Source organism: Copadichromis virginalis, linkage group LG7 (assembly GCF_057382275.1).
Source record: "Copadichromis virginalis isolate Kocher_CV1m ecotype Utaka linkage group LG7, C_Virginalis_male_GT1.1, whole genome shotgun sequence".
NCBI classification, from domain to species: domain Eukaryota; kingdom Metazoa; phylum Chordata; class Actinopteri; order Cichliformes; family Cichlidae; genus Copadichromis; species Copadichromis virginalis.
In genome coordinates, this window is record NC_140624.1 from 27,415,746 (window position 1) to 27,441,296 (window position 25,551).

General features: G+C 39.3%; 3 protein-coding genes and 2 non-coding genes across 6 annotated transcripts; 3 read left to right on the forward strand and 2 right to left on the reverse strand.

Annotated features, from left to right (window-relative positions):
* Positions 1-991: 991 nt before the first annotated feature.
* Positions 992-7,231, reverse strand: commd9 (COMM domain containing 9). Of its 2 annotated transcripts, XM_085462777.1 has the most exons (7): positions 7,184-7,224; positions 6,605-6,670; positions 6,184-6,300; positions 4,755-4,894; positions 4,439-4,473; positions 3,836-3,939; positions 992-1,711 (listed from the first exon to the last, which is right to left on the reverse strand). In XM_085462777.1, exons 2-7 carry the CDS (start codon positions 6,656-6,658, stop codon positions 1,574-1,576), a joined length of 588 nt encoding a protein of 195 aa, XP_085318903.1. In that variant the 5' UTR covers positions 6,659-6,670; positions 7,184-7,224; the 3' UTR covers positions 992-1,573. The 2 variants fall into 2 exon arrangements, with proteins under 2 accessions (XP_085318903.1, XP_085318904.1); XM_085462778.1 differs by lacking the exon at positions 6,184-6,300 and having other exon boundaries at positions 7,184-7,231.
* A 6,749-nt stretch (positions 7,232-13,980) lies between these two features.
* LOC146705188 (small ribosomal subunit protein eS17) lies at positions 13,981-21,953 on the forward strand. The gene is made up of 4 exons (XM_085462779.1): positions 13,981-14,138; positions 15,173-15,278; positions 19,084-19,149; positions 21,513-21,953. The coding sequence occupies exons 1-4, from the start codon at positions 13,981-13,983 to the stop codon at positions 21,588-21,590; spliced, it is 408 nt and encodes a 135-aa protein (XP_085318905.1). The 3' UTR covers positions 21,591-21,953.
* Positions 14,198-14,326, forward strand: LOC146705189 (small nucleolar RNA SNORA71). The gene has a single exon (XR_014921797.1). It is a non-coding gene; the product is annotated as a small nucleolar RNA SNORA71 (small nucleolar RNA).
* LOC146705190 (small nucleolar RNA SNORA71) lies at positions 21,302-21,431 on the forward strand. The gene has a single exon (XR_014921798.1). It is a non-coding gene; the product is annotated as a small nucleolar RNA SNORA71 (small nucleolar RNA).
* Positions 21,954-22,481: 528 nt separating the features above from the next.
* On the reverse strand, positions 22,482-25,026 carry LOC146705191 (niq CART3-like). The gene is made up of 3 exons (XM_085462780.1): positions 24,810-25,026; positions 23,389-23,472; positions 22,482-22,964 (listed from the first exon to the last, which is right to left on the reverse strand). The coding sequence occupies exons 1-3, from the start codon at positions 24,924-24,926 to the stop codon at positions 22,857-22,859; spliced, it is 309 nt and encodes a 102-aa protein (XP_085318906.1). The 5' UTR covers positions 24,927-25,026; the 3' UTR covers positions 22,482-22,856.
* Between the last annotated feature and the right edge of the window lie 525 nt (positions 25,027-25,551).

Genomic DNA, 25,551 nt, shown 5'->3' on the forward strand with positions numbered 1-25,551 from the left:
AGAGGAGACTTTAAAACCTAAGAACACTGACCATTTTAAGGATGGTGGTGGTAGTAACATAATCCTCTGGAGCTAGCTAGCAACAGTGGTACTGATACAATGTATGCAGTGAATGGGTTGAAACTTAAGAATTTGGAATACCCCCAAATTCTTAAGTTTCAACCCAAATCAAATCACAAGCTGCAGTCTTATGAGCCTTCTGATCCACCATTATATCTGAATGTTTAGCCAGCTGCTTATCTGTCTGGAATTTGAAGACCCACAGGACCTTAACCGTGTAGTTTTCAACTACCTTTGGTGGCGTCTGCCATTGGAAACTGGAGACTTCTAGTCCATATGCAGCACAGATGTTTTTGTACACTATTCCAGCAACTTCGTTGTGTCTCTCAGTGTACACTGTCCCATCTTACATCCTCCTAGTATGTGTTTGATAGTCTGTGGGGAACCTTTGCAACGTGGTTCCTGTTAGCTGTATTAGACTAATTGGTAAATTGAGTGGTTCTTAGATAGCTTTTCGACTCGAAGTGAGCACTCAAACACTTTACACAACTTGCCTCATTCACACAAACGCTTTTTTCTATGCTCTTTCTATATAATTGCTTCCATCTAACATTAACTCACATTCATGCTGCGATGGATGCACCAGAGAGCAACTTGTGATTAGTATCTTGCCCAAAGACATTTGGCATTCAGACTGGAGCGAACAGAATTGGCATTTTCCCTATTACTTAAAGACATTTTATCTGCTGTACATCGTTTTGTTTTTTTAGACCTTGCTATTTCTTTTGTCCTGAACTTATCTGGTTTGCCCAACAGTGCCAAGATTTCAGCTAAAAGTGCTATGGGAATCACCTTGTTGGTGCAAAAATACAATTTTGGTATGTTTTATGTTTTATAGAGCTAGTGAAAGAAATGGGAATAAATTGAGTGCTTCTGCAAAAGCTACTGTCTTCAATTTAAAACTGCTTGATAAAAAAGACGTGGAAATTGCTTCAACTTGTGGCAGATCCAATTAAAATTTATTTTTATTGATTGAACAGTTAGAATGAAAGACATATTTCATTCTAATCCATTAGGTAAACAACATTCAGATATGTTCTAAATCACCAAATTAATACACAGATATATAGGACATGAAACCTGTGACAATTTCAGCTGGTTAAATCATTTGCAACCAAAGTTTTTTCACTGTTGACTGGAAGTAGACACATATTATCATGGTTCCACCCACTACTGGGACCTCTATACAAAGTAAAGAGCAGACGTATGGCAATAAATTTTATCTTGAAAACTGTGAGGACTAAATCTGATGGGTTATATCAAGTTCCAGGTATACAAGTTTACCAACAGGACGAGACAGGACGTGAGACCGTATGTCTCAATTTACCTTCATTACTGGAGAAATTCTTAAAGCACTAACTCAACATGGATGGAAATAGTTCCAGCATATTTCATCTTGACTTTTGTACTGGGGCAAAGTGGGGACACAGGCAGTTGTTAGACACAGATGATAGTCCAAACACATCAGCATCACACTGTAAAAATCAAAGCACTGTCTCTGAGCTTTCAGTGATCACTTCCCAGCAACTACTGACAGTTGGTCTCTGATGCGTCCAAGTCCATCCAGTATAGTGTCCAGAGACTCCCTACTCAGCTCCACAGTCACAGAGGAAACAGACTCACTGTCTGCTGATGAACATGGATCCACCATCTGAAAAATAAGAAGTGCATGACATTTTTCACAAGATTAGATAAAGATTTCACTTTCAACGCAGCAATCTGCAGCATGGGTAACAAATGCTTTGTTACTGTACTGAATTTTCAGGTGTCTGTCCTTGAGTATTTAATTTTCTGACAACTTTTTACATTTATTCCCTACATTTTTAAAACAAATATCTGTACTTTCTTCTCCTTACATTTTCAAAACAGACTTGTTACTTTAGGTTCATTTATAGTGTTTATACTTGGGGGGATTAAAGTGGGCTGGAAGGAGTGCAGGTATGTTGTGGTTGTAGTACTTCTGCATGTAGCTAGCGCTACAGAAGAGGAGAACGCATGAAGGGAGTGATGTTTTTTTAAGTGAGGGGTTATTTCAAAAATTCAACGTTGCTATCAGCTCTGCAAACATTAGCAAACACAAACTGTTTGTGTGCAATTTGTCGCACAGTGTGTTGCTCCAGGTGCTGTATTTCACAGGGAGAGAAAAGAAGGAGAGCTAATGTCACTCAAGTGTTTGTGTACATGGTCACATTATGTACACTTAGAAAGTCTACTGAAGCTCATGCTATAAATAATTGTGAGTTGTGATTATTTCCTTTTGCTGAGCCACTACACAGATCTTAGGGTTCCCCCACCTGCTAAATCCGACTGTAACCCCTGACTGTACTCATTTTACTGTTTAGGTGTGGAGACAAAGTCACCCTGCAGGCAACAGAAAATAGTTTTGGTTTTTTTTACATTCTCTTCTACATAACAGATTGAATCTTTTATGAGAATTTAGATTGGAAAAATATTTGCACTCGTGTACTGATATTGTTTATATTCATTTAGCACAAGGTTCAGTTACCTTTGTACAAAAATGGTTAGTAGAATTGTTCTTCAAGGAGCTACTCTTTTTAACTTCAAGTACATTTCAGAGCCTGTGTTTTTTCACTTTGACTTGAGTAAAAAAGCTGAATCAGTACTTCAACTTTTACTGGAGTATTTTTAACACTAGTATCTGTACTTCTACTTTAGTACAGAAAGTCTGTACTTTTGCCGCCTCTGTTTACTCTGCCTCCAAACACAAATGAGTCAATGCACCATGTTGTTTGGATGTTTGTGAATGTCGAGAATTATATGAATATACCCACTCTGACCATACCTTCAGTATGAAACGTGAATAGTATCACTGTTTACTCAACAATTATTTAGGAATGAGTGTGTTTGTTAAACTGTGTTAAAATCTCAGTTATACTAAAGCTAAAACACTGGAATATCCCGTTGATTGATTGATGTAAGATACTTTATTTCAATCCTTATATAATGCCTCATATAATATAGTAGTATTGCATTGTATGTTATAACACATCGGATATATGATTATATGATACATGAATATGTGCGCATGATGTGCACTTTATTGTTATGTCCAAAATTTTTTCTTTACACATCGTGGGAGACTGATGGCTCCTGGATCTGATGCAAGAGAGATAAATAACTGGCTGGTATCTGGGCTGATGGTGGTTGATGTGTCAATGGTATATGTCACTCAGACCAGCTGCAGGGTGATGCAGGGTCAGATCTGCAGGTCAGAGTGATCTCTTGAGAGTAGTAAATGACATCACCACTGGAACATAATGGATTTTTCAAACACTGCCTGAGTAGACCAAGAAGCAGAAATTTACAGAAGAAGTGGCCTTGGTGGACCTTTTTTGCTAAATAACAGAGCGACCTGTCTTGGATTGTTGATCCCAGATAGTCGCAGATAATTAATATTTGGTCACTTTTTCCAGGAAAAAATAAATAATCATTATTGGGTCCACTAGAATAAAACAGAATAGCTTTTTAATGTCATTGTACATGTACAACGAAATTATAGGTGCTCTGCACCAACTGTGCATGAAAAGTGCTCAGAAGTAGTGCAAAGGACTTGGTCTGACTAGAGTTCGTGTGTGAGTGATGAGGGTTACTCGGACCATGGCTCAGGTAGCTAAGTGGCTGGGCAGGGATGGGATATGGGGGGAAAATGTAAATGAACGTTCGTGACACTACTTTCATAACTTTTGTAGCTGATAATGCTTTAGCTCATATTTATGCAAAACAAATATTCTGAAGCAGGTGGTCTCACACTGACCTTGAGTTGAACCAGGCAGGTTGGCACCGACATCCGACTGACTGAGTCTGAGCTGGTCACCATGTCAACTCTCCAATCCAAGTCCTTCAGCTGAGGGAGAGAGACTGGGTGCATCCATGCATACGCGCGCACACACACACGCACACACACGCGCGCGCGCGCGCACACACACACACACACCTCAATGATTTCAGGGGACATTACATTGAGATATAATAATCTCCTACAGACACAGTCTTTTAACACAGGCGGTTGAAATGGCAAGATAAACTCCCAGTCAAATCTTCTTGCAGTATAATGGTAAAAACTGCAAAATATATGGACAGATGTTGACATCATCCCCATTGTTTTCCACATATAATGGTGGTCCAGCTAAATTGCTTTTACAAAGCAACATAAATTACATTATTGCAATGAACAAGGCAAAAACATGTCTGATTTTGTTGGGTTGGCTGTTACAGGCGGAGGTACAATATATGTCTCATATAATTCAGCTTTTGCCATCATGGTATGGTTTATAGAAGGAGAGACATACATTACATGCATACAAACACACGTAAACACACACATATGTGCATAGCTATAAACGCCGAGTCTACTCACTCTGATTACTGAGGGCTTCTGTCCTCCATGTTGCACTGCAAAACAGCAGAGACATCAGACATAATTACAGCTTATGGTTACATCATCAGCAAAGAGTAAGATGGGGAAAACAGAAAGAAAGAACATTTCTCATCCTGTTAAACACATTTAATACCTTTATCTCCCTCTCGAGCCCACATTACTTTCTTCATCTATAACATTTTTTTCTCTAATCAACATTTTTATTTAGGTTTTTGAAGGGAATAACAAAAACAGTTTACTGCTAATTTAAAAGAAATGAATAGCGTGCAGCATTCAAGGTTTTTCTGGGACTGACCTGTTCTCTAACAGAATCTTGGTGATCAGGTTTTTCAGACTGGAATGGAAGGACTCGGGGAAGATAGCGAGGATCTGCTCTGGAGAGCTGAGGTTGTAGAAAAGGACGTAATGGGAGAGTGCATGGAGGGACTGGACCAGCTAAAGGACAGAAAATAACTCAGATTCACATTGGAAATACATGTTTTACAGCTATTTAAAGTCCTCGATCAAAGCCAGCAATAGTTAACTATTTTGATGCTCACTGAACTTTAAGTAATTTTCAAAGTAAGAATGTCAAGATTTTAATGATTCCGTGTTCTCAAATTTGAGGATCAAGAAAATTAACCCAGTTAGGAAATATCAAAAACTGTAGTTCCTCTACTGGCCACCCAAAGCCAGCTCTACAAGTGAACCACCTGTCAAATCCAGCAAAACAGCTCCAGACCGTCACACTTCCTCCTTCATGTTGGACAGTTGATGCCACACACTGTGGAACCATCCTTTCGTCTACTCTACGACGTACAAAGATCCTGCGTGATGAACCAAAGATTTCAGATTTTGATTCATCAGTCCGTAATACCTTCTTCAAGACTTCAGTAGTCCAATGATGGTGTTTCATGGCCCAGGAAAGCCTCTTTTTCTTATTCCGATGTCTTAGCAATGCCTTTATTGCTGCAACTCGCCTGGTTCAGTTGTGGCTTTGGGTCTGCCAGCCCTCTTCCTATCAGAGTTTGCCCCAGTTTCTGAGTTACTTTTGATGGTGAAGGAAACTGGACTCCCGACACTTTGACTTTCTTTGCAATTTCTCTGTAGGAAAGACCTGCATTTATAAGTGTTATGATGGTCTGTCTCCCTTTCATTGTTAATTGCCTTCTTCTTGCCATTTTTGTAGCAACACACTACTTTCTGCAGTACTTTACTGTTCAACTGATGCTCACGAGGGTATGGTACCACAGTTTGTTCCAATACTGGTTTTATGCAGACAGAGGGGGCTTTGTAAGTAATCCAGAAAAGTTGGAACACCTGTAGGAATTAGTAGCACCAGCTTTCAAGACTTGATAAACCTTCATAGCTGCAGAACAGCTTTACATTGTTGACCCATTTTGTGTTCGTTGAAAAAAGCTTTTTTGTATAATTCTGAAATGTAGATTATTTTTCAGTTTTGATATGGAGGTTTTTTTGTTTTGTTTGTTTTTTAGTGTTGACACATATCATAATAATAAAACTAGTGAGTGCATGTAGAACAGTCAACAGTTGCGAATTGGTAGGAAAAAAATTATATTAATCGATTTCAACCAAGTCCTCAAGTTAAACTACAACGACTGAACTTAGTAGAACTTTCTTTATATCCCCCAAAACACAGTCAAGTGCTTGCAGCATGGGTCAGTAAACTACTGTATGTCCACACACACTGCAAGGACCAACACACACTGATGTTTTTGTGTTACCTGTGCAGCCTGGCCTTCCGAAATGCCGAGTGTTGCTGCAGTGCTCTCAGTTAGCCGCTGACTCAGACCTCTTTGACTCTGCACACAAACCTCTCTCACTGCATCTTTAGAAGGAGCCTCCAGAGAAAAAACAATCCACTCTCAGTGACTTAAAACTAACGTGTGTAACAATTTCTCAGATCTGAACATGGAGTCGGTACGTGAAGCCCTAAGATGTCCTCAAATCTGCTAATGCGGTTCAATTTACTGTCACTGGAGGTTTTTAAGGTCAGTTCCACTTCACTGACGTTTGTATATAAAATTGCAGTATTTAGATAAAAATCGTGTCTTTATGTCTACAGAATGAGAAATACAAAGAGCTAGCAGACTAACAGACTCTCTGAAAGCTGACTGTTTTACAAAATGTTAATGTTTGACATACCTTCAGAAGAAGCTGTAAGTTGGTGAAATCTTCGTTGCATACAGTGGCAGCCATGTTGACATGTGACTGTGACAAGTCACGTGAGAGAAGAATGCCGCATGGGAAATGAAGTGCAAACAAAATGACATCGGCAGCATCTACCAACATAAATCTTTATTAAATGAAACAAACTATAATTTGATTTTTTTTAAATAATCAAAATATGAATTGTGTAATTCTTAACAAACAGTATTGCCAAATATGTATGCCACATATACGAATCCCTGAAATGTTCACTTGAAATTGTCAGAAAAATGAAGACACGAACTATTCATTTATCTTGCCAGATTTTCTCTGTTATTACAAATAACAAACACAAAATAAATGTGCAAATCTTCCCTTGTTCAACTGTGTCTCTTTGTATAAATGTCTATCCTTTTGTTGTATGTCGGAGTTAAACATACATTGTCAGATCGGCTTAGCACAAACTGACAGCTATATCTGTTAGACAGCCATTAGCCGTGAGACCAGCAGTCACCCTAACCGTATATCACTAAATAGAAAACTTTGCTTAAGTAAAAAGAAAGATAATTTACTTACCGTTTGTCGTCTGTGAACTGACGGCTCCTATTGACAGTGGAATTATTCTAAAACGCGCATGCGCGCACATGCGACTCAACGCAATGTATGCAACTGATTTGTGGGCTGCGACGACGGAACACTGGCATTAGATATTAAACATACTCAGTTTCAAATGGTATAAACCAAATAAACATTGAAGCAATATTGAACCTCTTACTCTTATGGTCTCAATCACACAGTATAATTCAATCAATTAGAAATCCCAGTTAGCTCACTTAACAGCAAAAATCAGTCTTTCACTAGAGGTTTTCAGACCGGTGAATATCCAATATGTCAATCAAGCAAAGGTTTATAAGTTTAGGACACTAAATAAACTATAAAACTAATCAAATGAACCGCATTTTAAACCCTTAATCATTCCTTTTCTATGATTAACCTTTTTAACATTGGTTTTAGCACAGTATCAACAAAAATATCAACTTACAACACGTGGTCCAAGGATTCAGGGGTCCAGCATTCAAAATAAATATCCACAATCATATTATTGGTACAATACAAAGCTTTAAAAATTAATAAAAATTAATTCATAACACAGTTCATTACATGTTCATTACTCCTGCCTTTTTACTGGTGGCAAACTACACAAAAACAAGTAACCATGTGCATAAAAGGCCTTGTGCATTTAGCTTACAGAGGTAGTTTTTTGTGTGATTTCACAGTGTGCTAACCTGATTCAGTAAAAGGACTAGATGTTATAGTCCCTGAAATTGCATTGCTTTAAATGGAGAGAATCTTGAGGGATGGCTGTTATGAGGAAAGGCAGCCCAGAAACTTTTACCCAACCTAATCTGCCATTTTTGGGGGATTAGAGATCTGATTAGATATTAAGATTTGGAACACATTGTCACTGGTGGACCTTAAATTCATCGGGTGGGATGGGTCCTTTCCAACACAGCTGTGGATTTATTTGGGAAGGTAGCACATCGTATGTCGCTCGGATTACGAAACAGTCTATTAGACTCCATCCTCCAGATTTCATTCCATGAGAGCTTCTCCCAATTCATCCAGTGACCCTGCCTTGCCAGCACTACGGCTTTGGACATGTCTGGCTGTTTACTACTGTCGACGCACCTCCTCCACCACCATTTTTCGACGTTCGGTTACAGATGCCTGTTGCCACCGAGGTGTAACTGCTCCAAGACCAAATCCTCCTCTACCCTGTTGGACGGGACCCACCACATCACGATGCCGAAGAGCAGATTTGGCCTGTAGCACAGATGTGGCTGGGGTCCACTTCCTCCCCGTTGCTTGGGTGGGAGCAGTCCCTCTCACTATGGGGTCTTGGGAGTCCGTGAGTGACATCTTAAGCCTCACTTTTGCACATTTAAACTCCTCCACCAGACATGGGATAGGCAATGACAGTATCCCGTCGCTATAGAGTCCAATGCTGCTGAATCATTTGGGAAGTCCGAGCCACTTCTTAACGTAGGAGCTCACTAGCCTCTCTAGTCGATTGGGATGATTGAGTGAGACCTCATACATGGTCAACGGCCACTGTAGTCTGGGTAATAACCCAAACTGGAAGCACCAGCGCTTCAGTTTCCCTGGGAGTGCAGTGTTGTTAATCCGCTTGAGGTCATTAGCCAAGTTCTGCCTTGGTTGTTCTAGTTGTCACGTATCATTGAGTTCTGCATTGTAGCACCGTCCCAGGCTCTTTATGGGCTTCTCTAAAAGTGTGCTAACCTGAAATACACATCATAATACACTATCAGAGGCACAAAGACACACATCACTCATTTCTCTTTCCAGATTTTCTGAGGTGAGGGCAAAGCCCAGGTGCAACGCTTTCATGCAGCGCTAACAAAACCTTATTGTTATATTAATGGAGAGGGTGATGTGAGGAAAATGAGTGGGGAAGACTTTAAAAGTGGGACCCAGCGTTTGGGGGAACCCAAAAATCACATGGAGCGACTCAGTGTGGGGAAAATAATCACAACTCACAATAATTTCTACTGAGCACTCCAGTAGATTTTCTTAGTGTACAAGCTGTGATCAGCTGACCTGTGCTGCTGGTTTGAGGTTTACTGCACTTTTTGGATTTACACAACTGAATTCAACCAGATGTGAGCAGATGTTTCATGAGTTGTCCAACAATCTTATCTTATCTTATCTTCCCATATGGAAAAGATATATATAAATCTTATAAAGTTTTTATCTGTCTTGTATGAAACTTGTATGAAAAGCATACAAGAGTGAAAACACATATAAGATCCCTTGAAAAATTATATAATGAAACCTGTATGTTTTGTATACTTACTAAAAACATATATGATTTACTCATGAAAGTGGCCACTTTCATGAGTAAATCATATATGTTTTTACTATTTCTTTTCCATATGGGTTATCTTATCTTATCTTATCTTATCTTATCTTATCTCTTGAGATTGTTTTATACCATCATACATGAAACTTTGTGACCTTTTATTTAAAAATAACACCCACCTAGCAGACTAAACCTTTACTGTGCCATTTAGGTGTCATCTACAAATGAAATTGAGACATTGGTCAAGGAGACTAGTCCCCAAATAAAGATGAACTATAAAAAAGGGGCAAAATTGCCTATTTTTGTTAAGGTAACTAAGATCTCTTGACATCTGCAGTAAGCTGCTGCAGGTGTTCTATCAGTCTATGGTGGCAAGTGTTCCGTTCTATGCTGCAGTGCAGCATCAGATACAAGGATGCAAAGAGATTAGACAAACTAGTGAAGAAAGCTGGCGCTGGAGCCAGACTGTACATGCTGGGGGAGGTGAATAACTCTGATCACCCACTGTACAACATTTTCATGGAAGATGAGTAATAGAAGACTCCTCTCTGTCTGTTGTACAACAGAGCAATACAGAAAAACATTTGCTCCCACAGCGATTAGGCTTTTTAATTTTCATACAAATAGCAGATGGGCCATGTCAGACACAAATTTACCCTTGGGATCAATAACGGTATTATTTTATTATCACAATAATGTCACATGTTACATACCTCAACTGGTGTAAGCTACATTTTCTCTTACCTAGGGAACACCTGCATCCTGGTGCCAGGTGTTCCCTAGGCAGGCAAGTTGGCAGAGGCATGTTTTGGGCAATGTTCTGTTGGGCAACTTTGGGTCGTGCCATCCACAAAGATGTTACTTTGACCTAAGCACTTTTGCAGACCATATATATATACACCACTTCATGAAAACAGTATTCCCCGATGTTTTTGATTTTTGCCATTTTTTCAATTGTATCCATCATTATCTGTCAAAGTGGTGGCACATCATAGATCAAGTTAACCTGTATTCACCTCTGTGGAACATAGGCTATATACCATCTGATATGTCATGTTATCAGTATTTCTTTGTTTGTATTGTTAGGTCAGGTTCATTATTTGGCATATATCGCAAGACACACTTTATTCGCTTTCCTCCATACATACAGTGGGGCAAAAAAGTATTTAGTCAGCCACCGATTGTGCAAGTTCCCCCACTTAAAATGATGACAGAGGTCAATAATTTGCACCAGAGGTACACTTCAACTGTGAGAGACAGAATGTGAAAAAAAATCCATGAATCCACATGGTAGGATTTGTAAAGAATTTATTCGTAAATCAGGGTGGAAAATAAGTATTTGGTCAATAACAAAAATACAACTCAATACTTTGTAACATAACCTTTGTTGGCAATAACAGAGGTCAAACGTTTACTATAGGTCTTTACCAGGTTTGCACACACAGTAGCTGGTATTTTGGCCCATTCCTCCATGCAGATCTTCTCGAGAGCAGTGATGTTTTGGGGCTGTCGCCGAGCAACACGGACTTTCAACTCCCGCCACAGATTTTCTATGGGGTTGAGGTCTGGAGACTGGCTAGGCCACTCCAGGACTTTCAAATGCTTCTTACGGAGCCACTCCTTTGTTGCCCGGGCGGTGTGTTTTGGATCATTGTCATGTTGGAAGACCCAGCCTCGTTTCATCTTCAAAGTTCTCACTGATGGAAGGAGGTTTTGGCTCAAAATCTCACGATACATGGCCCCATTCATTCTGTCCTTAACACGGATCAGTCGTCCTGTCCCCTTGGCAGAAAAACAGCCCCATAGCATGATGTTTCCACCCCCATGCTTCACAGTAGGTATGGTGTTCTTGGGATGCAACTCAGTATTCTTCTTCCTCCAAACACGACGAGTTGAGTTTATACCAAAAAGTTCTACTTTGGTTTCCTCTGACCACATGACATTCTCCCAATCCTCTGCTGTATCATCCATGTGCTCTCTGGCAAACTTCAGACGGGCCTGGACATGCACTGGCTTCAGCAGCGGAACACGTCTGGCACTGCGGGATTTGATTCCCTGCCGTTGTAGTGTGTTACTGATGGTGACCTTTGTTACTTTGGTCCCAGCTCTCTGCAGGTCATTCACCAGGTCCCCCCGTGTGGTTCTGGGATCTTTGCTCACCGTTCTCATGATCATTTTGACCCCACGGGATGAGATCTTGCGTGGAGCCCCAGATCGAGGGAGATTATCAGTGGTCTTGTATGTCTTCCATTTTCTGATGATTGCTCCCACAGTTGATTTTTTCACACCAAGCTGCTTGCCTATTGTAGATTCACTCTTCCCAGTCTGGTGCAGGTCTACAATACTTTTCCTGGTGTCCTTCGAAAGCTCTTTGGTCTTGGCCATGGCGGAGTTTGGAGTCTGACTGTTTGAGGCTGTGGACAGGTGTCTTTTATACAGATGATGAGTTCAAACAGGTGCCATTCATACAGGTAACGAGTGGGGGACAGAAAAGCGTCTTACAGAAGACGTTACAGGTCTGTGAGAGCCAGAGATTTTCCTTGTTTGAGGTGACCAAATACTTATTTTCCACCCTAATTTACGAATAAATTCTTTACAAATCCTACCATGTGAATTCATGGATTTTTTTTTTTCACATTCTGTCTCTCACAGTTGAAGTGTACCTCTGGTGCAAATTACTGACCTCTGTCATCATTTTAAGTGGGGGAACTTGCACAATCGGTGGCTGACTAAATACTTTTTTGCCCCACTGTAACCTTAACCAACAATACACAATCAAACGTTGTTTTCCTCTTCAGCTTTGGCCTTGTGGTCTTGTGATTTTTCCCACCATTTTACCGCTTTCATTAACGTAGTAAGTTTATCAAACCAAGTGTCAAAGAAACAGTTGAGGTCTCCTCATTTTCTCTTCTATTACTTTCTGTTTCGCCTGTAGATGCATATTTCTCTTTCATATATGGAAACATCTTCAAGATCACACGCTGAAAATTTCTGACTTACAAACAGCATGGCAGGGCAGTGAGGAGAAAAGCTGGTAAACAACACAAAATTTTAAGAAAGCGTTTTTTGTCTGTTGTAGAGACGTGCATGTTGGAGGTTGTTGTTTAGCTTACGGTCGGAGGGGTCGCTGCAGGGACAGAACGTTTCTGTTTTCAACTTCCGCCCGAGGATTCAAGCTTCCACCGGAAGTGTGCTTGTTCTCTTTTACCAGGGCCGATCCAACATGGTGGGTGTTTTTTATATGACTACCTACACTATCTGTTCTAATCCTGTCGTTTAAAATGTTTTGTATTCCGTTTAACCTTACCAATAAGCAGCAGATCAATAATCTTTCCTTGTGGCCGCTGTATTGACGTTAGATGATACGAACGCGACTTTTTATCGGCGCTTCTGTAACGCTGCTGCTGACGGAGCGACCGGCTGAATGAGCCGCGATGCTTGTTCGGGTTTTTATCGGTTAATATCGAGAGGACTGACAGAACAACCTAGGCGGTATTTGTTTGTTCGCGAACCGTTAAAATGGTTAAATTGCCGAAAAGTATAGCTCACCTTAGCTTGGTGGCCAACTCAGGTGTTAGCTTGTGTGTCGTTGAGGAAGCTAATGCTGCTCTGGAGGCTGCAGTCCCTGATCTAGTTGGGAGCTTGTCTTCAGCCGCACAGTGCTTCGGTCAAGTGATTTCAGAATACTGAAGATGTTATGTGGCGCGACAAAACTTCACCACATTAATCCAAAAACAACGTCTGACACACAAGTTTAAGGGTAAACTTTATTCCAAGGAAGTTAGAGCAACCCAGAGGCAAAAATGTATAATATTAAACAGTAACAAGATAAAACTAACAAAATTAGCACAGGCTCACATAAGGCTCTAAGAAACAAATATAGATGGTGCTATCAATAATAATAATTCACAAACCTTATTCAATTCAATACTACTTTGGGATGTTGGTACGTTTACCTCGGCCTCTTCATCCTATTTGTAAAATTGGTTCTTTATGTCTACGGTGTATTCGTCCAGGAATTCATTTAGCCGCTTGTTCATTTAGTGTAATCTTCCAGTCAGATGGACTCCAACTCTACCATTTTGGGCAGCAGCTGATGCCTTTAGTCCTTGTTCTGCTGTGCAGGAGACCCACTGTGATCAGGAGGACCGCTCCAGCCAGAACCTGCAGCAGGAGGAAAACTGCTTAATGTGCTTCTACACGGAGCTCACTGACGTTGCAGAGCAGAACAAGGACTAGCATTGCCTGGTACAGTCCAAGATGATGGAAATGGAGGTTGTGTGCAAAATCAGCCATATAACATCAAGGACAGCCACAGCTTTGACCTGGTCAGCCTGCAGGTAGGGAGTTGCCTGCAGATTGGCCAGGCCTAAAATAGGATTTAGATCCCACTCATGGTGGCAAACGGATGTTTTTTAAAGAAATGGTGCCAGAATGACTGTTCCGATAGTTTACCCAAATGCTAGGAGTAACGAGTAAACGTGTTCTCTTCATGCAGGGACGAGTCAGGACCAAGACGGTGAAAAAGGCTGCCAGGGTCATCATCGAAAAATACTACACCCGGCTGGGAAATGACTTCCACACCAACAAGAGGGTGTGCGAAGAAATAGCCATCATCCCCAGCAAGAAGCTCCGCAACAAGATCGCTGGGTGAGTTGTCTATTGCAAAGTGGAGCCCACAACCACAAATTTGTCTTGCTTATCTGCCATCCTGTATCGAAAGGTGATCATGGCGTCTATGTTGCCTGGTCATTAAAAATTACAGGAAGATAAACCTTTGAGCCTTTCCCGTGTTTGAAGGACTGCCAATTCCTATCAGACCCTGGTGCTCTAAGACATGCAAACAATTCCTGGGATGGTAGACATTAATTAAATAAATACATTTTTCTGTTAAGTAGGCAGATATTGATGGAAGGCCTGTGGTGTGGAATCTGAGTTCGCAGCAGAGTTAGCATTTATTTCATCATTTTTTTAAGTCACTTTTGTACCAAAACACACTCCAAAACCATCAGTGTTTTTAGATTAGAGGTGGGTTTAAAAAGCCTCAAAATTATAGTGGTATTTCATGAAAATACATCATCAGAGACTGGTGATGTTTGTATGCTCACCACGTGCAAAAAAAAAAAAGGTCATAACTGTTGGTGTGGGCTGCCGTTTTTGTGTCATACACCACCTACAGTTATCTATTTTTGTAGCCTGGCGTGTTGCACCGTGGCTGCTGCAGCCGGATTGAAGACACCAGGATATGATCGTGTCCGTTTTTACCGCCATTTTAATGGTATTCACTACAGAAGCGTAGAGATTCACAGATGTATGAGGGAGATGTTGCACAGTTTGAAAACCTGAGTTTGTGAGAGGGGAAAAAAACACTGGGCAGTGTCTTTGCTTCTGGTTTTGATTTCTTCTCTTTCTATATCAGTGCTTATATGGCACAAATAGAAGTGACTGTAATGATGTTGCGGCAGCAAAGCAACCAGTATGGAGGGTATACTGGTGCCTTGGCACCTGGCTCTTGGTCTCAGACAAGCCCAGGCTTGTCTCGATGCATTTGGGAATCTTAACATATGGTGTTGCTATAGTAACCATGTCCCTACATGACATTTCTATAATATGTACAAATTTCTATGGTATTATCATGGCAGTTCCATGTGATGACAACTTTGTGTGCGTTGCTCCACTTGTAGGTATGTAACACATCTGATGAAGAGGATTCAGAGGGGTCCAGTCAGAGGAATCTCCATCAAACTGCAGGAGGAAGAGAGAGAGAGGAGAGACAACTATGTACCAGAGGTCAGTGAACGCATCACTGTGTTGGTTATACCAGACCGGGTAAAAGCAGTGAATCTGCTCTTGTAAAACTTGTTGATTCTGGTAGCATGCTACCGGAACCACTGGGACCATTAGTATAGTTCCTGTTGTATCTTTTTTTAATTTTGCCATAGATGTGTTTGTAAATGTTGTGGTGAGAGGTGCTGAATAGAGCAGGGCGATATGGCCAAAAATATTTATCACGATATATATTTGAAAATTTGCGATAACGATATAACTGACGATATAATTGATGCGAGACAAAATACAACTCCACAACATTACTAGCGCAAAAAGACAACCTATCATTTATTTTCACTTAAACAAGAAGCTGTTTTTTATGTACATTAAAGCTTTATAAAAATGTAACGGTGCAAATGCAAATTCCTTGCTGAAAGTTTAACCAAAAGGCATTTCCAGTAGAAATGGGCTGACATATCCTGAGCATAACCATGTATAATATCCACTGAAGTTAAAAAGAGGTGCTTTGCAACATTAAACTGCAGTGTGCAGTACGTATTTTTCGGACCATAAGGCGCACGGGATTATAAGGCACATTAAGTGAAACAAAGCAGTCAGATAAATCAAACTTTATTAAACTCATTCTTCTTGCTTCCTCCACTTCTGTACCTTTGATTCATTAATGTTGAATTCTCTGGCAGCTGCTCTATTCCCGTGTTGTTGCAGTATATTAATGACTAACCTCGTATTGTGGATGAATTATCTCAGTTGTTCTCCTGACTGAAGCGTCACTGCTGTTTAGTTTCCTGTCTTCATTTATGTTGGAAGTGATAGCAGAGCTGTACGTTTGAATTTTTTCAGAAATCTCTCAGTCAGAACATGCTATATCATGCTTAGGTAACTAGCGAAACTAGCGAGCTAACTTCCGCTAGCTTCCTGCTAACTTCTAACTCCGTTAAATGTAATAAATTTTGTTTTCATGGATGCCTGGAAGTTAAACTTCATAGTTACACCTGGTAAAGCAGCAATGCTGATCGTTTTATTAAAGATGAAAGAATTTAGACAGTTTTTAACTCTCAGTGATGCTGCAGTGTTCGTTTGACCTGAAGTATACGGAGTTTAGGACCCAGATTACTCCCAGATTTAAGAGCATCTTAGTCCGACAAATACGACAATAACGACGGCCGCTTGCATGTTCTGCAAAAAAATGTGCTTTGTTGTGTATCTGACGGACAAACACCAAACCAGTTCCACATCACTGAAGTTGCACCATTTTTACAAACCAATTCTGGTTCATCTGTTTCACTCAACAATCGGCCATGTGCGTATGAAAACAAAGGCTCTGCGCATGCTCGTTTTACTCATATTCTATCGCGATATTTCATTTTCCTATAGTTGCCTAACATTATACCGGTATTACCGTGAACGGTATAATATGGCCCAGCCCTAGTGCTGAACGATCTGCTGATTGTTGACTGAAGTTTGAGCCTGATCCACAAGTGGTCACGTAACTAAACGTACATGGTACTACAGGGTTCATGTGCTGGGCAAGTCTATTGTAATCATACAATATTACAGCAATATACAACTAGATAAAAAGTGAAGAATGAATGGCTAAATTGCTGCATCAGTAATTTTCATTGTGCATACAGATGAAGAAGGGTGTCAGCAGAGTGCACAGATCACTGTTTGTCCCCATTATTTTTATTTGTGAATGTGTGGATTTATTTGCTGCAATATAGAGCTGAAAAGCATCAAGAGTGCATCAGCAGGCCATTGATACTGAGGTCTGGTAGCTTATGTGATTGATTAAATGGGTCAGGCACAGAATAATAGCCAAATCTGTGCATTATTAGCCTAAAACATAAGTCTGTTTTTAAGAGTGTTTTTGAAACAATTTTAGTTATTGTGAAATGTGGGGTTAAATTGTGCTAAGTCTTCACAATTAAAACTACAAATACACAGCTTTGAGGGGAACCACTGACTTTTTTTTTTTTTAAAGAAAATATGGCTGTAGTGTTACAGTATTGTCGTTATAATTGCCAACTGCTCCAGTTTACCTTAGTAAACTTCTTTTCTTTTGGCAAATTTGGCACATTTATTTTTTTTAAACAAATGTTAAGAAATAAAGCAAAAGCTTGGATATTATTTTGGGTAAAGGAGTGGAATGAGTACATTTTAATAAGTAATTTTTCTGAAGATCAATTTAATTGCACTTTTAAACTCATGGATTTCTAAATTTGACATTTAATTGTGTAAAACATCAAACTGTTTCACATTTATAAATATTAATGTGTTGCATGTAAACTGTATGATGGATCTCAATTATTGTTCCAGGCACCTCAACATGCTGCACAAAACTCATCCCACAAGCCTGTAAGGCTACAGTTGCACTAGGGATACCAGTGGTTGGAAACTACGGCACAACCATAATTATTGTGACCATGACCAATCAACTCGTGATTTTCCTGCCTTTGAATTGGTCCCTTTAAAAATATTATCAGGTCTGAGATCACTCCCAGTCAGGTTCTGTTTTCGAAGGAATATTAGTGCATCAAGATGGGGATAAAATGGCAATAAGATGGAATCAGTTTTGGATTGTGCGAATCAAATTGGCACTTAAATTCAATCTGTTTGCAACAATCACTCTAGAGTAATACAATTATTCTAATTTCTAAACAAACATTTTTCCAGACATATGTAACGATGCCTGTTGAAGGCAGTAAAAGAAAGACACTTGAAAGTTGCTCTGCGTGAACACTGCAGACCGTTTCTTTTATTTATTGTAATACAGAGTAAGAGACTAAGACCATAAACTCCACAGGACAGAGGCCAAGATAAAAGGATTCTTTAGAATCTGGAGCCTCTTTGCAACCACAGCTTATGCCATCTGGTGGCTCTCAGATAGAATGCAGGTTGGCGATATTTCCACATTGGCTTAATCTTCCCTATCCTGGAATCTACATCCATGTTTTATAGCATCCCTATCTGTTTGTGTTTGAAGCTGTTGATTTCCTTTTTACCCATTAACATTTGATTAGGATTAGAAAGTTTCTTCACTCCATCTGGCGTTTGGGTTTTGATTTGTTTCATCTATTGGAGAAATAGTTGAGCTTAACAGTAATAGAGCAGAGTAGTAGCAGAGAATGTACAAAGTAGAAAATAAAATAAAAAAAGGCAAATAAAAAAAGTCTGCATTGTAGTGTGCCAATATTTCAGTATGCGTGCATCTACGTTGCAAATTTGAATAAAACTGTAGTTTTGTATCACTGGCTTCATACATTTTGTTACTGGCTGCAAGACAGAGCTATATATTTGTGAGTGTTTGCTTCAACCAGTTTATCCACAGGTGATCTCAGAAGTGCAAACATGGTCAGGAGCTGGAACAGTCGAGTGTCCAGCCCTGATGGGGCTTTTGGACACATTAAACCAAATTGTGCCTGTTATGTGTTTTTTGTGTCCTGGTAGTCTGCCTGAACCGAACACCTTTCTTTCTACCAGTTGTTTTGTGATTATGGTCTGTAGGCAGGTGATTCACAATGCAGAAAAAAACAACACATACAAATTTTCTTGAGTTTTGAAGGACTTTCTGTTCTTTTTGTGCACTCGTACAATTTTTTTAAACACAACAGATGGATATAAGTAAGCAAAATAATATGGTGTTACTTTGCAACTGTGGAAATAACTGAGGTGTGAGATAAATTCAAATTCAAATTTTATTTGTCACGTACACAGTCATACACAGTACGATATGTAGTACAAGTATTAACCGGAAATGAAGAATGTAGTGATGGCTAATGTGATTCCTGTGTGTTTATCTGTCCAGGTGTCTGCTTTGGACCAGGAGCTGATTGAAGTTGATCCCGACACCAAGGAGATGCTGAAGCTGCTGGTAAGTCTTTCTGTAACAGGACAGAACAAGTACAGTTTTTGCGGTACTTACTTTCATCTTACTCTGCTGGGGCTTAGCGGTTAATGTATTAACTGATTAAAATAAAGGGTCTGTTATACTGTAAACAAATCCTCTCACAAATTGAATCCTCTGTGTGCCGTGTTTTAAACACAAAAACAAACTACTGAAAAATTATGTGATCAGACATAAATCTTAGAATTAAAGGCATGTTCCAACTACAAATGAAAATAAAAAGATGTAAAAGCAACAGGCTCACAAAGGTAATGACAGAAATAAGAAGCTGATTTGTTAGATGTTTAATGGTGGAATGACTTAGATCAGACACAGGCATCTAATCTTGTTAATCATAACAGCAATTGGTCTTGAGTTGGGAAATAAAAAAAAATGGTTGGAGTTAATGGAGTTTGAGTGTTGAATTGTATCCAGCCAGTGGAGCTCTTTAGTTTGTGTAGTTCTAGAGAGGAGTTGTAGGAAGGCACATCTCATCAAGCAACATCAAGGGAGGTCACGAATCGCCTTCAGAGGAACCAGAGGGTTTGAAAACTTCAGAACACTTTTAGTGTTTCATTAAAACTGGCAGTTGTTGTGTAACCAGTGTTACTGTCAGAGTGGAGGTTGCTGTTCAGGCCTTTTAAACCAGAAGATTTTATTTAAAGCACAGAAGCATTTAAATGGCTGAAATCAGTTTGTTGGGACATATTTGCCTCTGTCCCTGTGTTCAGCTTTTAAATGGCAGAATTTCCAGGTAAAGGATTTTACTAGAATCAACCTGAGCTTGTAACGGTCCGATTCCAGCAGCAAGAAGGGAGCTTTTAAAAACAGCCACTCAAACCAGAGAGTCAAAGTGCAGCATGCCCTTAAAACTTGTTTTGAAATGTCGTAGACAGAAAAAAAATTAGATAATGGGACATGTGTTTTTTCCTCTTTTTTTTTAAACACATATAAGTATGCTATATGTGCTGTTGTCTACTCTGTTATGTACACTACAGGCAAAGAAATAGCCCAAATCCAGTTCCATGCACGTGCACATGTATTTGGTAACTAAAGCGGTTTCTAATTCAAGACAGTTGCCGACCTTCTTGGGAGTGGACACCCCAGCAAATTCAGCCCAATGTCAGACAATGCAGTGTTCAGATAAACTGAAAAACCAAACAAACCCTGCACCTTAGATTCCACGGGCCTCAGATAGCATGTAAATGTTAAAATTGATAGCAGTATAATTAAAAAATACTGAAGGACTTCCAGGACAAACGCTCTGTTCTGTCTGTAAACACCATCAGCCTTCCAGGGATTGCAGATGAAAATGAGTCTCTCTGGCTAAATCTGGCATGTTTACATGATAAATTTAAGTGTTCATGTTAAATAATTTTAACAATAAGTTTTTCACTGTTATGAAGTAAAAATAGTATTACTACTTAAAATGTACAAGGGAACTGTGTTAGGCCTGTTGTTTGAAGACAAATAATTACACGATGCTGAAATAAATCGGTAAATGTGTAACAGATGAAGGTAGTGATTTCTCTTTTCGGTCATTTATCAACAAATGCTTTTACTTGGCTTTGATAAACCACACACTTCTAAAACTACGCCCCATGGACAGAGGAGACCAGTGATATGAGCTGCTTTTGCAGCCACAGGACGTCTTGTTGTACTCTGTATATCAAAATGATCAGCTTTGGTCAGGAAACGGGACAGGGGCAAATCTCCAACAGAGATGCAGCGAAAGAAGGGAACTATGGCCTAGTCAAAGTTCAAACCTCAACCTGATTGGGAATCATGGGGGTGTACTTAGTTTTTCACACTGATTTTGGCAGTTTTTGTCAAGTGTGTTGTTGTTCATGTGATGCTTTTAGATCCCCCACCCATTTTGTTTAACATCACTATATTAAAACCTTCACATCACGTATTTATTTCAGGACACAGCATTTAAAAAAAAACCATGAGTGTTTATGCTGGTGCAGCCACACATGCCTGGTAATAAGTGAATATAAATGTACTCACCACAGCTGAAGTACAAACCAGCCGGGTAGTCGTGCTACACAGCAGGCCAAAATATTTGAAGGACCATTCCATCAAGAAGACGCAGACAGCTAGCTGTGTAACTTTGCTGTTGCTTTTGCATTTCCCTTGAGCCTGTATCGAAAGGTGATCATGGCGCCTTTGTTGCCAGGTCATTTATTAACTACAGGCATATAAACATGTGAGCCTTCCCTGTGTTTGCTGGACTGTCTGTTCCTGTCAGACCCTGGTGCTCTCAGACATTGAGTATTGAGTTGATATTGAGTTGCAGTCACCTCCTTTCAGATCAGTTCTTAAACCAGTGTCTTGTTTATGTCCCTCAGGATTTTGGCAGCCTGTCCAACCTGCAGGTCACCCAACCTACTGTCGGCATGAACTTCAAGCAGCCCCGAGGAGTCTAAGCTCTGTACAGTATCTTCCCAATAAAATCCATTTGGGACAAAGAGCTCTGCTGTAGGACTGATGATTTGTGGACATCCGTTTTATGTGTTTTCCCTCTCCAAACTTGAGGTGTTAAGTTATCCTTTTCTCATAAGTGTAGGACCAGTTGGGTGAAACTAAATAAACCCCATCAATTATTGGCTGAAAATACAATTATGTATGTAAATTTGATGCTTTTAAACTGAGTCATGCCAGTAATTATGTGGAGGAACAGAAGAGGCCACACAAGGCTGCTTAATATTAGGAACATGTTTGTCCTTTGGTTTCATTGTTTTGACACACAATTGAAAGTCATTTTTAATAAACAGCCCATTCTACATTTACTAACAAATAATGGTTCTCATTGATCAGGTGCTGCTTCCTGTCAAATTGTGGTGGATTGCCTTTTTTTTTAAACTTCATCGAATCTGTTATATTTATGTGTTACATAATTTGATGTAGCCTTTTCAGTCATGATAACTTTACGTTTGTCCTGATAGTATTAAAGGTTAAAGGGTAAAGTCTACTGGCAGCAGAGCAGCTGATTTGACAAAAATGAGTAGAAAAAGCGTAAAAACAATACAGGCTGAAAACAGCTGCTTTAGACAAAAGAGGGGAAAAAATAGGTAATGAAAATTTTGCATAGCTGTGTGTCTTCTAAGCCTGGGTTATGGTCACCATCATGGGGACAGCCATGATGGCATCACTGTTAGGAGACTGGAAAATAACTGTCAAAGGACCTGTAGAAAAGCAAGTCAAACGTTTATGTCACAAACACACGGTGAAAAGCTATCCAAAGATTTTTCTGCTTCGTTTGTGCTACGATCTACTTTTTCTCATTAAGTTTAACATTAATAGTTTGAAATTACATGACCTCAACACTTTTTGTCAAGACTCTGGTTTTTATCATCAGAAGAAATATGACTTCTCACAGATCCCAAAAGGCTACATTTATGCTACATATGTGTGTTGATACAAGGACTGCAAGCTTGAACAGGGTTCCTGTCTTTTGCCTGATTAGTCAGGATTTTACATACACATCTTGCAATGTATGAAAACTTATGAGAAGGTCTGTGTACTTTATTTAAAAAAAACAAACAAACCTCTACAACATTTTTAAAAGCAAGATAAAACACCTTTAATGCAGCACAAAAATGTTTTCACATAAAAATTGACAAAGGATTCATTCCATTCTAAAGGTTAAATCTACAATTTAAAATAAACTTTTGTGACATGATTTAATTTGCTCATAAGCACTTAAGGAGGAAGAAGTTGCAGAAAGCTCCTCGGGGGCAGTCGCACATCTTCCCAATCCGAGATCCTTTCCTGATGGCACAGTATTCCCCAAGATCACACTGTGAACACAAATAACTTTTTAATATCAAACTCTGGACTTCATGGAATGAAAATTCACAAAGTATCACTAAGACGTTAACACAACCATTCTGCTAATTTATGCTTTCTTGCAGTCCAAAAGAAGTCATTCATAACTGCTGTCAGAAAAAAAAAAGAAAGGCACAGCAAGGACGATCTCTGATGCCGAGAAAAGCACTTTTCTAGAGGGAATCATACCTTTAATCATTAAAACAGTAAAATGCTGCTTCAGCTTTGGTGCACTGTTGCTGTTTTTGATTTTTTTCATTGCATTTTTGTTATACCTTTATTCTTGAGCACCTTTGCACTGAGGTTTAGAATGTTATACACTTTTAGAGAAATTATAAATGTTTTAAACATTTTTTGTCACAAGTGTTAAATCAGAGTATAGTGTTAGTGACTCACAGAGGGGACCTGTCCATACTTCTTCTCCCAGGGATTAATTCTCTTGGTTTGCAGTCTCTCCAGCACTTCATGCAGCGCACCAAGCTGAGAAAAACAAAAATACAACAGACGTGAAGCTAATGTGTGGTCAAAATTAAGCCTGGAAACACAGGAGAACACTTTAGTGCATCAGTCACTGTCATCCAGCCATTCTGTCATTTTCTGTCCAACAGCATTGCTCCATCTATGACAAAGGCTTTAAACATCAATTGGTCAATAATAAAACTAACAATAAGCAATTGTATTAACTGAATTTAGGCAAAAGAAGACAAGAATTAAAAAAGTCTCCAGCTTGACACTTGTCAGCATTTCTTGCAAAAGATATTCCACATATTTCTCATTATTGACTTGTCTTATGGCTCATGTTTTTAGAATTGTACTGCCTTAGTTAGAAGCAGTACAGTTATAGGAACTAAAGGATATTGAGTGGACTAATTAGGCAGCCAGATCTAAAGGATTACATTTTTCTGTTCGATATGACATCTGGTTTGAAATACAGTAACAGCTTTTTAATAATCTGCTAAATTCATACAAATCCCCCCCCCCCCCCCCCCCCCCTCCATACATTCATATAGAGATTTACACTTTTCTATACACTTCAAGCACTTTGTCTATCTCACATCAATTGCCAATTTCAAATAGCCAATTAATTTAACATGCATATATTTGTGCTTTGGGGAAAGCTGAAGCGCAAACTCACAGAAGAGATGAATCAGATTTGAACCAATTTAAATCACCATGCTGCGCTGTGTCACTGAAGAACATGGAACCTGACAGCTTTTATGAGTTTGGTGCCAATATAAATAGATTAACTGAAGATGTTTTGGGTTAATTTTCATTATTTACTAATCTGATGTTCATTTATTGTTTGATTAATTGAATGAAAAAACACAACCCTCATACATTTATACTTTTCATGCTGAAAATGTCCTCTTAACTCTGAGCAATCAAATCAGTCAAACACAAAAATAAGCAAATCTTCATAATGCAACCAGAAATGTTATACATCAATTAACAAATAGTTACTAATTTATTTACATTTTACAAATTCATTGTTGCAATGAAAAACATTAGCCACCTATTATTATTACAGTTTCCAAAATTTGATCAAAAAAGCTGACACTAATGGAGATTTCACTACAGAATGAGTGCTTTTATTTTGATACTACAGGTTCAGTTCTGCATAAGAAGTTTGTCCAGCATACATTTGGAAGAGGTATATATGTTAAATACTTAAACAGAAGAAATTTCAGATCGTATCCAAAGACATATAACTTTTATTAAAGCAAAGCGTATGAACCCCCTTTTCATCACAAAATACCTTTATGTGTGTGTGTGTATTAAAATATTAGATATTGTAAATATTCCACACTCGGATTTACCAGTCTGTTGGAGTTGTGGTAGTCCTGCACTTCTCTCTCGTCCCTCTCGGCTTCCGTCTTCCCCGCTGGACACAGCGCAGATAGTAGCACCGCGCACAACACAGCTCGTGCCCACATTTTAAAAACACAGCAAAGAAAGCGCAGTGTTGAATTTTCCAACAGTCGCAGTTGCCTCTTACTTCCTCCAGGCGTTTCTCACGCACTCTCTGCATGTTCGGCACAGCGCGGGATCTTTAGAAAAACAGCTCCGCCCCTTCCAGGTATGACGCGGAGCATCTCCCAATGGGCTAAAATGTAGCAAAGACCCTGACTGGTTCACTCCTGTTGCTTTCAGCAAAGCTTTTATCAGAAGAAGATTAAAATACAGCACTGAAATATGTAGTATTTATAAGAACTTCTAAACATCACTGATGAAGACATCTTACTTTTTTTTGCATTTCCTTATTTTTTTATTTGTTGTTGTCATTTCCCACGTGTGGGACTAATAAAGGTTATCTTATCTTATCTTATCTTTTCAAAAAAACAAAAAACAAAAGAACAGCTATCTCGTTATGGCATATTAGGTATTACGTGAGTATTTGCAAACAAATTTGAATATTAGACAAAGATAACCCAAGCACATACAAAATTATTTTAAATAGTAATGCCATTTATTAAAGGAAACAAGCTGTCTAAACCCACCTGGCCCTGTGTGAAAATTTTGCTCCTTTTGTTATCATGAATTGCTTTCAGGATGCTGGAC